The sequence below is a fragment of the Protopterus annectens genome, chromosome 1.part0 (assembly GCF_019279795.1).
Source record: "Protopterus annectens isolate FY-2018-M chromosome 1.part0, PAN1.0, whole genome shotgun sequence".
NCBI classification, from domain to species: Eukaryota; Metazoa; Chordata; order Ceratodontiformes; family Protopteridae; genus Protopterus; species Protopterus annectens.
This window is the reverse complement of record NC_056725.1, coordinates 1,554,676,129-1,554,693,425: the sequence shown is the minus strand read 5'-3', so window position 1 is coordinate 1,554,693,425 and position 17,297 is coordinate 1,554,676,129. Positions and strand designations below refer to the sequence as shown.

The 17,297-nt window shown below is 45.0% G+C and overlaps 1 protein-coding gene across 1 annotated transcript in view; it reads right to left on the bottom strand.

Moving 5' to 3' along the window:
* Positions 1–17,297, bottom strand: part of MAP3K4 (mitogen-activated protein kinase kinase kinase 4) — a gene marked incomplete in the record, with an annotated part of 2,414,579 nt that overhangs the window by 53,955 nt on the left and 2,343,327 nt on the right. The window contains 1 exon segment of the mRNA XM_044068025.1: positions 14,496–14,602. Within this exon segment, the coding sequence (XP_043923960.1) occupies positions 14,496–14,602 (107 nt within the window).

Below are 17,297 nucleotides of genomic sequence, written 5' to 3'. Positions count from 1 at the left end.
AAGATTCGGCAATGTTGACTGTAATACCTAGATGATCCGCTAGGTGTAAAAGAAAGTCCCTGGCCTGACAGTAGACGCTTGGTGGATGCAGCAAGGAGCCAATCGTGCAGGTACGGGAAGACCTGAATCCCCTGGAGCCATGAGCCGCTACTACTGCCATAAACTTGGTGAACACCCTGGGGGCTGTGGTGAGACCAAAGGGTAGAGCTTGAAACTGATAATGATTGGCCCCTAGCCGGAAGCGAAGGAACCTCCTGGAGCTTCTGTGTATCTTTATGTGGTAGTAAGCATCCTCAAGGTCTAACAAGCACATCCAGTCCATCTTTTGCAAATAAGGCAGGATGGACTGTAATGTGACCATCTGGAACTTTTCTTTGGCAAAAGACAGGTTCATGGTTGACAGGTCCAGGATGGCCCTGAGTTCCCCCATCTTTTTTGCCACTAAAAAGAACCTGAAATAGATGCCCGATCCGGACTGAACTCGGGGACGGGTTCGATGGATTGTTTCTTTAGCAACTCGATTACCTCTAGTGCTGCAGCCTCCCTCTGCGCAGGTGGTACGTCCGGGAGGTGTTTGGGTGGTATGGGGGGAGCCACAAAGGGAATTGTATAACCTCTGGATATGAATCGTAGCACCCAACAGTCTGATGATACGGACTCCCAAGTTGTCAGGTGCAATGACAGGTGAACCTCGATTGCCTCCAGAACAGAGCAGTCAGGCAACCCTCAGGGTTGCTGTGCAGGCATGTCAGAAAAAGGTTCTCAAGGCCCAAAATTCCTCGGACCCCCTTCTCCCCCTGGGGCGGCGTCGGTCCTGACTCCCACTGCCTCTAGGGGAAGAGTCCTGAGCGTTCCAGGAATACTGAGACTTCCAGAACCACATCTTCTTTTGCCGTCTGTGATTCCGAGAAAAGGATCTTTGAGGGTTCGAGAAGCAGATCCCGATGGCAGACAGTGTCTTCCCGTCCTTCTCACTCTGGACCAAAGTGTCACGGACGGTCTTACCAAAAAGCGAAGAGCTGTCATAAGGGGCATTCGCAAATGACACCTTGAAGGGCTCCGAGAACTGACACAATCTAAGCCCAGCGTGACGCCTCATGGCAACTCTGGACCTAGCAGCTCCCTCAGTGGCATGTGAGAGAAGGCGCATGGACATATTTGATACTGCTTTGAGGGTGGCCATCCTCGTGAAAATGTGTTTTTATCCTCCTGCGATGTGGACCCAGGGGGCAACTCAGCGAGTTCCTTAACAAGGTTGCACTGCAATCGAATAACTTGGGCCAAGTAGCTCAGTGCCCTTATAGAAAAGGTTGCTGATGCATACATACGATTCCCTAGGTGGTCCATCAACCTGGACTCTCGGTCGGGGGGATGGACAGAGGAGCTTTCTTGAGCCAGTTCCTTCTTGGTGGCCGCTGCTACCACCATAGCGTCTACAGAGGACCATTTTGTTCCAAGCAGGTTTGTCAGAAGGGGGGCTTAGAATTTTGTCACGGCACTTTGGAATAGGCTGTATGGTGTCCAGTTCCTTTCATGCTCGTAAAGTGATTAAATCCAACAAAGGGTCCGGGAGGGGGGGACACCCAGGAAGTAGACAGGCCTGTACTGAAGGCCTCCAGGAACACCGACTCATCTTGAGGAAGGTTATGAGGTGGACCAGTCTCCCCCGCTGGCATAAAAGTTCCATGATGTCTCCAAAGGAGACACCCTCAGGAGGTGATCTGGGGGAACCTTTCCTTTCCTCCAAGTCAGTGTCCTCAGTGAGGGACTCCGGGTAGGAGTCCAAGTGCCTCCTCTTGCACGTATGCTTGCGAAGAACCTCTCCGGTGGGGCTTTCTGGAGAGGGCTCGTAAGCTGCATGATGTTCCTCAAGGGAAACCGTCTGGGGTACTTCGGGCATGGGCTATCCCTGTGGTACAATGACTGGAGTCATACCAGAACCAGGGGGAGGTGGGGCGGAATCCGAAGAAATGGTCAGGGGTCTCGATCCAACAGAGAGGACCCTTTCCACTACATTGAACACCGAAGGAGAGCGAGCCACCTGGGACTCCAGCATGGTAGCTGCTCTCCCTGGGTCTGACAAGTGGATCGGTGCCAGTCCTGAAGGAGATGGAGTGCCGAGGGATGACCAAGAGCCGACAAAGTTGATGCTGACTGAAAAACCTCCACCCCCTCGGATAAGCCGCCCAGGCTATGGCTCTGAGAGGCGCTCGAATCCAAACTAGTTGGATCAGATGCGCTCAAGACAACTGCCGGCGTCGAGGAAGCAAGTATCATTGGCGCCGACACCTTGACTCTGAACATCCTTGGATCCAGATACTCCGAAGCGGAGGGTCGGATCGGAGAAGGAGAAACTGGTGAAACGAAGGGAAGCGAGCTAACTGCTCCGGAAGGAGAGGGAGCTGGTAGGACTCCCATCTGGATCTGCGTCCAAATAAATCTCATCATTTTATCCATGTCTGATTCCAAGAGGCTACGGACTCCGACCTAGCTGGCCGGTGTCCCGACGTCCTGGATGAAGACCTAGGCTCCTTCGGCTCCGGAGAAAAACATGGTGATCGCAGCCAGGTGAAGACAGGTTTAGTAACAACATAAACCTTAGAGGAGGCCCCACTGGGGTGGAACGATCCAGGACACCTCTTCCTGTGACTTTCAGCTTTGTGTTCTCTCTCGAGTTTCTTCTGGCGAAAAGAACTCCCTTCTCCAGGCCTAAAAGAGTCCTGGCCTGGGGGGGGAGACAGAGAGAGAGGAGTAACAGAGACCGAAGGAGCGGCCACAGCCGTGCCTGCCAAAGTAGAAGAACTGTCCACCTCAGAAGCAGGGAGAAGGCCCTTCATAATAAGCTTTGCCCTGAGGTCCCTCAGGGCTCGCGGGTTAAAGCCTGCGCAAATACTACACTCAGAAGATAGGTGAGAGACACCCAAGCAGACAATGCACAGTGGCAGGCGACAACTTGTGGCCACACACTACATTTTCTAAACATTTATTTAGGCTGTTCAGCCATTATCAAATAATAATAGCCTAAGACTACCTACTAGGCTACACACACACACACACACACACACACACACACACACACACACACACACACACACACACACACACACATGGAGGAATTACTTTTTTTGTAAAACTTTTTAAACTAGAAAAGCATGACGCACCAGTGAGGGGGGTGGAGAGGGAAACTACACTAACTCATCTAACCCACTTAAACTGCAAAAAAGTGCTGAATCAAAACTCAAAGTACTCACAATACCCGAAGCTCAGAGATCATGATGCAATCGCAAATGAGATCTGAGGAAAGGAAGGTGGTTCATAGTTTAGTATGAAGCTAACTGCCCTTGCAAGCCATTTTAAGCCTAGCCAATTATCCCTTTTGAGCCTCATACCCTGCACCTTGTGTTTGTAAGGCAAACGCCTTAGCCATTAAGCCGTGAATTTGCCAGCTCGGATCCGAGTCGGATCGGTAACGGTGAAGACATAATGAAGTAAACTACTTTAGATTAAAGATTTTGCAAAAGGGTTTCTGGAGAGGAAACCTGAATCAACAGGTCATCTAAGTAAGGAAATGTTTGGATCCCTTGAAGCCTGCAAAAAGCAAATCATAGGAGCAAGGCATTTGGTGAACACCCGTGGGGCAGTAGAAAGGCCAAAGGGCAACGTAGAGAACTGCAAATGCCAGGAAGCAGAGAAAAGCAAAAACTCCTTGAAAAGAGGATGGATCGGGATATGAAGATAAGCATCCTTGAGATACACAGACATCACATAGGCCTGAGGGAGCAAGAGAGGAAACAGAATCTGAAGGGACATCCTAAAAGCAAGGCACTTTTAGAAAAGTGTTTAGACGAGAGAGTTCTAGAATAGGTCTCCAAGTGCCCTCTCTTCTGGGCACTAGAAACGGTCTGGAGTAGAATCCTTTCCCACCTTTGGGACACAGGCACCTCATGAATAGTACCCTGAGTCTAGAAATTTTGAAGAATCTCTGGGAAAAAGGGAAGTTGTTACACAGGAGGCTGAGGAATGCCCATAAAAGGAGGATGGGATTTCCATGCCATGAAGTACCTCTGATGAATAGTCGACAGAGCCCAAGAATCCTGAATGATCTGAAGCCAAATAGGAAGAGAAAGAGGAATGTAGCTGGGAAGAGAGTCGTACAGCACCTGTTTTTTCCAGAAAGGAAAGCTTCGTAGTCTCTGAAAATTGAGCAGCCTTAGCAGGAGGAGCCTGTTTGCCACTCTTCCTACCTTTAGTTTGGGATTGCCTACGAACAAAGGCAGGCTTAGTGGGGTAGTTTATTTGAAATTTAGGCACAAGAGTAACAAACACATGTTTAACCTCCTGTAAGGCCTTACCCTTCTCCTAAAGGGATGTAAATTAACCAGCAACAGTTTCACCAAACAATGGTTTAGAATCCAGAAGAGCATCTATCAACTTAGCTTTAATATCATAAGGTAGAATTTGAAGCCAAGAATACCTGCTCAACACTGAACCAAAACAGCAGCCCTAGAAGAAGCATCTACTGCATCATAACTACATTTAATAGAATAATGAATGACTTGACAGGAAGTCCCTAGCAAGGAAAGAATAGAAGTTTTACCCTCGGAGTCTGGAAAATCAGAAATAATTTGACAGGCCTGAGAAAGAAGAGTCAACACATACCGAGACATATGGGTCTGATAATTAATAGCCCTAAAAGCTTGGGTACCAGAAGTGTAAACCTTCTTACCCAACATTTCCACAGTTCTGTTGTCCTTGTCAGAAGGCAATAACTTGGGTGAAGGAAGCAATTGAGATGGCTTTGTCAGAGGCTAAAGACATGACAGAGGGGTCAGCAGCAGGACATTTATATAGCAAAGAAAGTACAGTTGTGTACACTTACCATAAATGTAGATGTTCGAGTGTATTCAGTGTTGCAGTCTTTACATTTGGATTATCTGCTTGCAGGTAGCCTCAGCCGGCCCAATTATCAAAGTCTTGGGTCCTGCGTCCGTTGCTGTCTCTTCTTCCATGACGTCAGGTAGTCAGGGATATAAAGCATGCAGATGACGCCATTACATCAGTTTTTCTTGCCCCAGATGTCAGGTGCCCCCATAATGGGAAGCAATTATATACAAGGTTACACCAACAAAAAGCAAATACACCAGAAAGCTTAAATGCCTTAAACAAGATAGGTATAGCCAATAGAAGTCAGCGGGGATGGAGGGAGGGTAACCAGAACTGCAACAGTGAATACACTCGAACATCTACATTTATGGTAAGTGTACACAACTGTACTATGCTGTTCGTGTTTCACTGTTGCAGTCATTACATTTGGGTAGATTCCCAAAGTTAAGGAAGGGAGGAGGCAATTAGAGAGAATTAGGACCAGCTATTAGGCCCTGCATGACTGCAGTGGCAAAATCAGCTGTGGATTTAGAAAAAAATAGGCAAGTGGTAATGCTTGGTGAAGGTATGAACAGAACTCCAGGTAGCAGTTTCAAGGATGTCCCTGGTAGGAACACCTCTGAGAAAGGCTGTTGAAGTAGACGCAGCCCTGGTGGAATGTGATCTGATCCCTTGTGGGGTAGGTTTCCCATGGTGCTTACAGCAGAAATTAATGCAATGGCCTATCCACTTAGAAATGGTTTGCTTTGAAATGGCCTTTCCCCCTCTGCCCCTGCAGCAAAGGCAACTAGCAGCTGTTCAGTATTCCTGACAGGCTTAGTCCTGTCCAAATAAAATCAAAGTTGTCTGTGCACGTCCAAAGAGTGCAGTATTCGTTCTCCTTTGTTCTGTGGAGTAGAAAAGAAGGTTGGAAAATGAATGGACTGATTAAGGGCCGCACTGGATACCACCTTAGCGATAAAGGAAGGATTGGTCCTGAGGGACACCCTGTCTGCATGGAAGATGATGAAGGGCTCCACTGCCCCCAAGGGCCTGTAATTCACTCTTCTTGCTGAAGTGATGGCTAGAAGAAGGCTGTTTACCAAGAAAGGTATTTCAACTCTGCAGTTGCAGCTGGCTCAAAAGGAGGTAGAGTGAGCTTTTCCAATACAAAGTTAAGGTCCCAGGCTGGAGTAGGGGCTCTCCTGGGTGGTCTTAAATTTTTGGTCCCTCTAAGGAATTGCTTCAGCAGGGGGTGAGAGAAGAGGGGTGGCTCCGTATTATAATGTGCTGAAATAGCTGAGGCATGAATTTTAATAGAAGACAAGGAAAGGCCCTTGTGAAGCATCTCTGTTATGTACTGAAGTATATGCGGTAAGCTGGGCACTGTTGTGCCCGTGCCCTGACTTTGGCTCCATGAACAGTATACTTTCCACTTTTCAGCATAGGATTTTCTAGTACTGGGCCTCCGTGCCTCCAGAATGACATCCAGCACTTGCTTACTGAGGTATAGTATTGCAGAGCTCAGGTAATTAGCCAGGCTGCAAGGTACAGGGTTTGAAGCTGGGTGTGCAAAATTTGGCCCTCCTGCTGGGACAGCAGGGTAGGGGTCTGAGGCAGGTGCCATGGTTCCAGCAGTGACATACTGTGCAAGAGGGGGTACCAGTGTTGGCGTGGCCAGTCTGGTGCAATGAGTATTGTCCTTGGTTTGTCCTGTTTGATCTTTAGTAGAACTTTTGAGAGGAGAGGTAGAGGGGGAAAGGCATAAACTGAGAGGCTTTCCCAGGTGAAGGACAGGGCATCCACTTTCCAAGCTTGTCTGTGGGGAGTCCTTGTGCAGAATTTGTCCAATTGGTAGTTCTGAGGGGAGGTAAACAGGTCTATCTCTGGGCTCCCCCATTTGTTTCTCAACATGTTGAACATCTTTGGTTCCAGTTTCCACTCATGTCAGTCCATGAGATTTCTGCTTAGGTCATCTGCCAGTGAATTTAGCTTGCCTGGCAGGAATTGAGCTTGTAGGTGCACTTGGTAGCTCAAGGATGTGTTCCACAGAGCCATGGCTAGTCTGCAGAGAGGGTATGAGTGGGCTCCCCCCTGCTTGTTTATGTACCACATAACAGTGGTGTTGTCTGTCTTTACCAATAATTGTCCTGGAAGAATGTGGTCCTTTAAGGCTGTCAGAAAATTCTGTACAGCTAACATTTCTTTTTGACTGACATACAGGTGCATTTGACTTGGGTTGCATTTGCCATGAATACACTGCCCTGCCAAGTGAGCCCCCCATGCATAGTCTGGTGCGTCTGTTGTTAGGGTTTGGGTGGCAGGGGGTAGAGTGAATGGCAGTCCCTTGTTGTGGTAGCAGGCCTCTGCCCACCAAAGGAACTCTGTCTTTATACAGGGAATGATAGGAATCATTGATTCCAGGTCCTGAGAATGTTGACACCATAGGCTTTTTAGATACCATTGTAGTTTCCTCATATGCAGTCTTGCATATGGAATTAGTAGAATGCAAGAGGCCATGAACCCCAGGGCTTGCAGTATTTTCCTTGCAGATAGATTGGTCTTTGTGGCTAGTAATTTGAAGTAGGCTGTCAAACTTATTTCTCTGGCGTGAGGTAGGCCATCTGGGAAGTTGTGTTCAATCTTGCTCCCAGGAATACAATTTGTTGGCAGGGTACTAGGTGAGATTTCTTTTCGTTTATGGTGTACTCCAGTGAAGTTAGCAGTTTCTTTACAAATGCCAGATGATTTAATAGTATATCCTGGCTTTCTGCCCGAATTAGACAATCGTCCAGGTATGGGTATATCTGAATAGTTATTTGCCTGCAGAATGCAATGACTGGAGCTAGGCATTTTGTGAATGCCCTGGGAGCAGTAGATAAGCCAAAGGGCAGTGCAGAGAACTGATAGTGCACATAGCCTGCTCTGAAACGTATGCATTTTCTGCAAGACTCCCTTATTGGGATGTGCAAGTAAGCTTCCTTTAAGTCCAATGTTGCCAACCAGGCATTTTTGCCTAGCATGGGAAGCAGCTAATGAAGTGTTAGCATTTTGAATGTTAGCATTTTGAATTTTTGGATTACCAAAAAGGTGTTTAGAATAGACAGGTCCAGGACAGGACACCAGTTGTTGTCTTTTCTGGGTACCAGGAAAATCTTGAGTAAAAACCTTATCCCCATTTCTCTGCTGGGACAGGTTGAAGAGCCCTGATACTTAGAAGAGAGAACTTGCTGTTGAGCCTCTGCCCACTGATTTGGGGGTAAATCTGGTCAACCGTTTGGGGTTGGTAAGGTGTAGAAGTGGAATCTGTATCCTTGGGAAACTATATTTAAAACCCATTTGTCTTGGGTAATGAGTTCCCAGCTTTTTGCATGCAGGGCGATCTTTCCCCCTAAAGGAGCAGTCAGTTGAGCAGCGCTTGGAAGGTTTAAGGTTAAGTCATTGTGATAGTTTGCCATGGGGGGTGTCTTACTACTTCCAGCTTTGGAAGTGGGAGCCCCCCCCACTGCTTAGGCCTGTGAGTACATTGAGAATGTAGCCTGGGTGGTCTGCTGCTCCTGGGTTTGGACTGAGAAGGTCTGGAAGAGACAGGAAAGGACCAATTCTTAGAAGTCCAATGCCTACTAAATCTGGGAGGCTGTACTTGCAGGAAATCTTTAACAGGGTGCATAGATTTAGCTTTTTCCTCCATCTTTTTAAGTACCTCTTCTGCTTTGTTGCCAAACAGGCGGTCTTGGTTTAAGGGAGCATCCAGCAACTTAGCTTTAACATGATGTGGCAAAGTTTCCTCCTTAAGCCAAGCATGCCTTCTAAGAACAGACCCAGTGACAGCAGCCCTACAAGATGCCTCTAAGGTGTCAAAACCACATTGCAAAGTATGTTTACCAACTTGTTCAGTAGAATGCATTAAATTCTGTAATTCTTTATTTTCAGCACAGTCAGGAATCAACATAATTTTCTGTTTAAGTAATCCAATATGTTGCTGATACTTTAACATATGAAACTGGCAGTTTATGGCCCTAATGGCCAAAGTAGCAGAAGTGTATACTTTCTTACCCCATCTGTCCAGGGCCCTGGAATCTCTATCAGAGGGGGTAGGATTTTTGGCAGTAGTCGCCTTAATGCCTTTGGGTCCCTGTGAAATGGTCTCTGGGTCCACAGTAGGATTCTTAGAGAGGAACTTGTGAGAGTCAGGTACTCTAATACCGGTCAGGTTTCCTGGGTGCCGGAGGTAAAGTGTCTGGGGCCAGGCTAGATTCCAAGAAGGCATCATCTACAATGTCCAGTACAGGAGGGATAGCTAAAGGCCTGTGTTGAGGTAGGAGTAAGAATTCCCTAAGCCTCTTTTTGGAGTCTAGAGTAATCCTGACTTTCCCGGCGGAAATGCTCCCTAAGTGTGTGCAAGGTTTCACCAAAAGAGAAATCTTCTGGAGGGGAAGCAGAGGGAATGAAATCCTCTGCATCAGAATCCTCATAGGTAGATAAGGGCAAGTCCTAGTCATCAGAAGAAACAGAAATTTAGAATCCTGATCAGAAGAATCAGAAGGAAAATCAGTTCTATGTCTCTTGAAGGGAGAAGGCTGGCTTCCCCTAATTAGAGTAATGAGGTCTTCAGCCATTCTTATAATTTGTTTTTTAGGCATATGGGCCTGACAATGCGGTTTGGATGCCTGTTTTCTAGGCGTGGATCAAGTTTTAGGCCTTGAAGAAAAAGATGGCGTTGGTTTGATATGCAAGTCAGTAGGCCTGAATACACTCTCAGAAGCAGGTCCCTGCACTCGGCTCCGGACCCATCCAAGGTTGAGATATCCGCAGGTTCCATAATCGAAGCATCTCGCCACATACTGGACTCCGAATGGGTCTCAGTAGAGGCCTACGAATCTGAAGTAGTGGGTATCAGGGGCTGCGAAAGCTCCTCACTGAGTACCAGCGAACTGGTGACTAGCTTAACGGAAGTGTTGTCGGCAGCTTTGGACCTATGCAGTCTGTCTCTGTCTATCTTTACGTTTTTTCAGAATGTTGGTAGTCGGATGGCTTACCGAAGCCATTTCCATATAATTAAACCGAATACCAAAATAGTTTGAAGCGAAAATGAACTTAGGAATAGTTCGAGGATTGAATAAGGCACAAAACCGACAGCAAGGGACATCATGGTCTGGGCCTAAGCAAGGAATGCAGTACGAATGAAAATCTTTGAGGTATTTGCTTTCCACAAGTAATACAATTGGTAACTTTTACTGACATCAGTTTGGAGCAAGAAAAAGGATCCCCAACGGGGTACTTAGCTTTTTTGAAGACTTCGGTTCTGAAACTTGAAAACGAAAATTTCAGGAGTCGGCCGACCGGCACTTGCGAACTGCTTCTGCTTCGGGCACCGCACAGCAAGAAAGACTGATGTAATGGCGCTGGCTGCATGCTTTATACCCCTGACCACCTGACGTCATAAAAGAACAGAGAGCAACTGACGCAGAACCCAAGACTTATAATCAGGCCGGCTGAGGGCTACCTGCAAGCAGATAACCAGAATGTAATGACTACAACAGTGAAAAACGAAGATCATCAATCCTCAATCACCCTATAAAAACTGTCAGGCTTCTTAGCAGCAGGGGGCAGAGAATCAGTTGCATGACAAGCACTGGAAAAAGCATCCAGCAAAGCAGGCAGAATAGCCACAGGTTTAGGGGATTCCAAATACAGCAACTCATAGTAACTCTTATGGCCATCAGAGACCTGAGCACAATCCCACTTAAAAAAATTCATCATCCTAGAAAGAGTCCCGCCAAAAGGATCATGTGGACAAATAGATTTCTCCTCCTCTGACCTATAGTTTAAAAGAGAAATAATAAGAGTAGAATAAGTCAGGGATTCATTATCTGAATCAGACTCATCTGCGGAAGAATTCTGTTCTCTAAGCCTTTTACCTTGGATGAGGCTTTAAGGACACTAAAGCAGTAAATATCCCGAGTGAAGGCCTGCTACTCAATATGTGGATCCCTAAGAGCAAAAGAAATGTGTTTAATTTCTTGTTTCTTTTTTAAGGGAACATCCCCTCCAAGAAACTGAGAGGGCTCAGACCCGGGACAGTAGTCGGGAACCATAGTAGGAACTTCTTCTCCAACTAAAAATGAGGAACTCCCTTAGGCCCCTCAGAATAAAATCACCTGTGATTCCCCCTGAACATCCGAGATGGACCCCTGCAAAGCCTCTTCGAACATGCTGCCAGCCAGACCCTCACTGGCCTCCGACACGGTCACGGAAGAGAAATTTGGCAACTCAGTCATGTGAGCCATCGGGTTTGTAACAACCTCCGGAGAAACACCTGGCAGAGGCTGGCCAGCGGAAGATTCTGCTCATACATTTTTCACCTTATTCCCCAATGGCTGACCCCCAGGGTGGGAGACTCCTTCTATTGTACCTTTAGCAAGACGCTTAAGACAATGGATCTCAAGATACAAAGAAAGGGAAGAAAGACTACTGCAAAGGGTTTTTGGAATGAACGCCTGACAAATGGAACAAGACATATAATCATGAGAAGCTCCTAGACAAAAAAGACACTTAACGTGGCAGTCTTCATGAGGAATCTGTCTCCCACACTGGCAGTTACCCTGGATGACATTAACACCAAGGAGCACAATAAAAGTAAGAAAAAACAAAATCCCCAATGGGGCACTTACCTGCAACTGCAACAGAAGTCAGCAAACAGGCAAAGGTAGTCACTGGAGAATGAAAATGCATTCAACTGACAAGAAACGGACCCAGGTAAACAGACAGATGGTAAAAAAATACATCAGACTGATGGCAAATAAGTTCTGATTATGGCAGGCCTGAGTGTCACTTTTATGCCCTATGCTATGCAAGCAGTGTCTGGTTGAAGTTCGGCGGACATTTTAAAAGCAACAAGTAGCCTTTGGTAGACTGGTCAGATGTTCGGCCTTCCATGGCAAGGAATCCTGTCTGTTATGAATACTGCAGCAATGTAAGGACACTGTTCTGAACTCAGAGCAACATGTTGTGACTTCTGAAATGTATATTGCAATGCAAGACACCATACAGCATATCTGTCCAAGGATGATTGGTAAGTATGCCATTACACCCAAAGTTGAAAAGAGGTAACTGTATTCTTAGTAGCAGGTGGACTAGAATTTAGACATGTCAAAGTCACCAAAATGGGAATCCGCCCAAATACAGGCTCCAAGAAGGGGATGGCCCTGGACTGGTATATCTCCTTTCTCAAATAAAGACTACGGCTTATCTAATGGAAAGGCAGAGAAGCTACTAACTAACCCTCAGAGGCTCTGAACAGCATGAGAATTTCTCTAAAGTGAGGTTGGGGAAGAAGCTATAGGGGAAAAATATCTTTACTCTTGTCCGATTCTAAAGACACTTCAGGAGCCTTGGATTATACCCTTCCTGACAAATTCTAGTGGGAAGAAGGACACTGTCCTACTATTAGTTTTGGAGGAAGGCAGCCTACATTTGCCCAATATTATGGGCAGAGAAAGAATTAAGAAAGATCTGTACCTGATCACACAGAAAATAACATCACATAACTGCATGGGATACCCACGTCCCTATTAATTTAACAAAGTTTAAGCTTGTCGAACTATAAAAGAAAGACAGATCGAAAGAGCCAAACCACGAACGGCCAGCTAAGCACATTTTTTCTCAGGGAAAGAATTTGCTTGGCCGTTAACGGGAATTTACCCTTTCCCCAATGTGGAGTGATCTTGGAGTTAATATATTTAGTTAGGTGTGGGGGGCAAAGCCCCCCACTTAATTCAGGTTGAAAGAGTTTTGTTTTGTGCAACGGCCAAGCGAATTCTTCACTTAGCTGATCATTCGCGGTTTGGATGTTTCGATCTTTAGCTGTCGATCTTTTGTAGTTTGACAAGCTAAAGTTTTGTCAAATTAATAGGGACCCGGATACCCTGAAGTACCAAACTCTTTCCAAGCAAAACACACAGAGATTAGGGGTTAGTATAATGGTTAATGTGTTTACCTCACAGACGCAAAATACAGAGATTGATTCTCACCTTTGAAAGGAAAATGTGTTAAGCTTAAAATGGCTCACAAGTCCAACTAACCTACTACTTACCTGTTAACCTATAATACAAAAAAACTTTAAATGGTCTCCCCCAAAATCAAACTTTTAATATTTTACTTTATCATGCATACAAATAAACAAATATATATTTTTCCCTATTAAAGGTTGGTGGCAGCATCTGGGTGTCAGGCAACAGCAAAACAGTGCCCAGGGAAGGATATGTTGGAGGCAGTGTCTGTGACTGAAAGATGCAAAATCATTTCCATGAACTCCCAAGACGTCAATTCTCAGATGATAGTATTCTGACATTAGTGAGGAAAGGTTGGGGGTTACAGTGTGCCCATCAGATGTAGGAACCACAGAAGCCTGTTCAACTCACACCAGTGCACTGAAGCAAAGAGGTGAACAGAATGGAACCTCCAAGTTCTGTCACTCAGCCCTGACTGTGGTGCTTAAGAAGGCTGAGGACCATGACTAGACAATCAGTAGGGGAGGGTGTAGAATCCTAACTTCTACTACTCAAGCTCCACTATGGGGCTCAAGTTCTTGCTCCATACAAGTAGGCCAGGCACCATGAAACAACACTACAAAACACGGGGTGCTAAATGCTAACTTCCCATGACTTACCCACTCAGTGGCAGAAGCCTAAGAACTGGTTCTCAGATCATCCCCTACACTGATGACTAATAAAGGGCACAAGCTTGCTCTCTTGCTAGCTGAGGGGAAAGCACTCAAGTGTAAGGAGTGAAGGTTACTTTTCAAAGGAAGGCTTGGCTGATGCCTATTCTTTTGATCACTATCCTCAACCCTGGTTTCCAAGCTCTGAGGGTACTTTCCTGCTGGCCCTTGCATAGACTACTTTTCTGTTGCTATCATTTAAACAGGTCTTAAATTTCTTTCTTCCTTTTAGGGTTAAAGCCCTGACATCTGAGGTATTACTTCTCACTATAGTCCTGGACAGGCAATAAAAACAGGGCTGCTGTAGGTCCTGAATAATTATACAACAATCACAAGGACTCTTCAATGTTTTTGGTGCTCTGCATCAAAAGTGGGAATTTTTCAATTACATGCTTTAGAATCTAGAGCCAAACTGTGTAAGAGAAGGAAAATATGAAGAGCTTAGGGGCCGAATGTAACCTTCTGGCCTGAAATGTGACATCACAATGTGCACTAGCTGGAAATGTGCAGGCCACTCAAGTGCAGAAACTAGACAATGCAAGAATTCTGTACCAATATCAGTATCTTAGTAATGGAATCTCAAGTATAACCTCCTCCAGAGAGGCTATGAGGTCAGATCACACATTCTCTGAAGAACAAAAAAAGTTCAACCAATGTTTGGCATTGCTTACTGACAGCAATCTACCATTCCATCAGAACACCACAAAGGACAGAAAGGAGTAAGTAAACTTCTAAGATAAAATCAGGAACATTAAAACAATCATACAGCTGAAAAAAGTGCAGAAATACAATGGAAGGATCAGCATTTCCAAAGAAAATTGCTTTGAAGACAAAGTAAAAAAAATACTGCAATTCTAATGCAGTTAAGTACTCTGATCAAGTAAAATCTACAACAAACATTCTTCGTTACCTTGCCAGTAACCATCTCAGTCACAACACATCCCAAACTCCAGATATCAGCTGCTCTTCCATGACCTTCCCCTTTTGCCCGTGTGATGACTTCAGGGGCCATGTAAGCTTGAATACAAACAAAAAGTCATGTTCAAATAAAAATGTTACTCATCAGCAGGACACTGAAAACATGGTCTTTCAATTTATTCTAACCTGAAATATACTCAAATCTCTATTCTGCATAGAAACCTTAGGCTGAAAGTCAGCAATGCACAAATAAACTTAAAATGGATAAGGACATGCAAAATTGTATGTGGCATTCTAAATGCCGTATGCATCTTCAGAATGTTTCCGAACAGAAACTGATATCAAAACCTATCAAGCTAACAGGTCCATTACAAGCCCAGTTAGAAACGGACATACAAAATGTCAAATCACAGCAAATCTGGGATATCTGTTGCGCTAGATAATACTGTGTCACATTTTGATGTGAACTGAATAGCACATGCTATGATAGTACAGCCTCTGCCTTACCACATCTCTAGTTGCTTGCCCCAACAAGTGATGTACTACTGCAGAGCTACTATGTGCATACGTGTAAGCAAAACTACATTAAATACATTCTATTCCTTTTTGATCACATCATGTACGCTGTTTTATTCCTGCAATCCCACTAAACATTAATCAAAACAGTGGCAACTTGTACTTTTAATTTAACCATTTACCTGAATAAACCCACTAGGCACAAATACTTCTTTTAATGAGTGATCAGTTAGCACTGTGACTAAGAAACTTGCTCAAAGCTGTATAATTTACATGTACATACTCATGGCATCAAATTGCAAGTATAGGATAAACCCTGTTAACACCTCAGTACTGTCACTTATATGAAAGTTGTACTTACGACAAAACTACATTTCTTTAATCACATCTGTCCTATACAACCTGGAGCACCTGTCAAATCAAATTCTGCATTTATGTTGCAGATAATTACCTACACAGGGTAATTCTGATATTACTTGTTTTGCAGATGTGCAATACAACTATCAGAGTGATATCAGAGGAGACTGTAGGCCAGGCAACGATCGCCTCTCAATAGTCTTGCAGGAGACCAAGCACAGGGATAGAGTGCTGAAGAGGCCTATTAAGCATACGTTGTTTATGTTCTGTATTCTTTCCATGATGAACCTTTATTGATGCTCCAGTTGTATATGTCTAGTCAGGTACATACCAAAGGGGGCATAGTGTCAGTGACTGTTCTATTGTACTCAGCCCTCATCAAACCAATGACATCCTTGAACCTAGAAGCCATACACTAGCTTATAATTTTCACAATATAGAATGATTTCCTTACTACTGAAGACACAACAGTCAAAGGCTAGTTTACCGTCTACATGCACTCCCAAATCCCAGACCAATGGGTCTGCTCTTAAAGTGTATTATCAATGTGGTAGTTTTCAAAGGTAGCCATCTTCCTAAAGGATACTATTATGCATTTCCTGGCACTAACTTTTAGATCGTAGCTCTGGCATCAGTTATTGGCCTGTGTCAGGCCTTCTTGGAGGGTACTTGTATCTTTATTCTATGACTCCCTCTAGTTTGTAACATTCTGCAAACTTGGTCAGTCAGAGGCTCTTGATGTTGGCTTTGACTGCAGGGAAGTAGATGCCAAGAGCCCATGTACAGGAGTTCAAGGGTTGGGCAAGATTCCAAGCAATCCCACCAAGGTGGAAGGCACCAGACTAGCCATGACCAAAGGTCAGATGGTTGAATCATGGAGGACTTGCTTCCTAAAAGTGGCCCAACTACCTGAGCTACAGTCAAGTCAATAATGGTTGGTAAAGCTGTACACCAAGAATAAAGTGGTCATGGCAAATGTCTCCAACAGAAACATTTTTGAAGCAAGCAATGGAGGCAGCAGCTTCTGTACTTAAGTGGCCCTTGGCCACAGCATCTGCCAAAAGGTAAATGGAAAAGAAACAGCAATGAATAATGCAGTTGACAGTCCAATTAGAAAGTATCTCCAGTAAGCTTAAATACATGTTATGGGTTGCCTGGATCAAAGAGGGGGACCTATATAGCTTGTAAGGGAGTGGTATGAGATTTTGTCTATGGGCATTTAAACCTAAAGAAGCTCAAGTGCATGAACAAAAGTGTGCCATCAGTTACTTTCATTGTTTTTCGACTACTTGGATATATTCTTCATTGCGGTTCACGACTGGGGATCCTCTAGCACGTCTCTCAGTGGCAGTTTGTTGCGATTTTTTGGTTCAAGTGCATCATCCTGTTTCACTAGCCTTGAGGTATATTTATTTTTGATGTAGACTGCAACACCTCCACCTTAAGTCCCTGCTTGTGTAGTAGCTGTTCTAAATGCCTGTAAAACATTATAGCCTCGCACTGCTGGTTTGCTCTCTGTGGCTTTAAACCATGCCACAGTGACTGCACAGGCATCAGCATTTTCTAGGGCGATAAGAACTTGTAGGGAGTGGAGTTTCTTGTTTAGACTCCTAGCACTGAACAGTAAAAAATTTACATTTTCTTGGTTTTTAGTTGCTGTTGGGTGTATATTCAGTTTAGCATTGCCTAAAAAGGCACTAAAGAGGAGAACAATGTTTTAGCTAACATTGGGAAAACCTAAAGGGAAGCTGTGCAGACCATACCTGGCCAACAGGATGGACTGTTGACCATCTCCCTTCATACTGGAATTTCCCTCAGAAGCAGGTGAGTGACTCTGCTGTGTTCAGTGGCTAAACAGCAGCAACAGCCTGAGGCACAAGCCAGATGTCATCTGGTACAACAGTAAAATGGGAGGAGTACA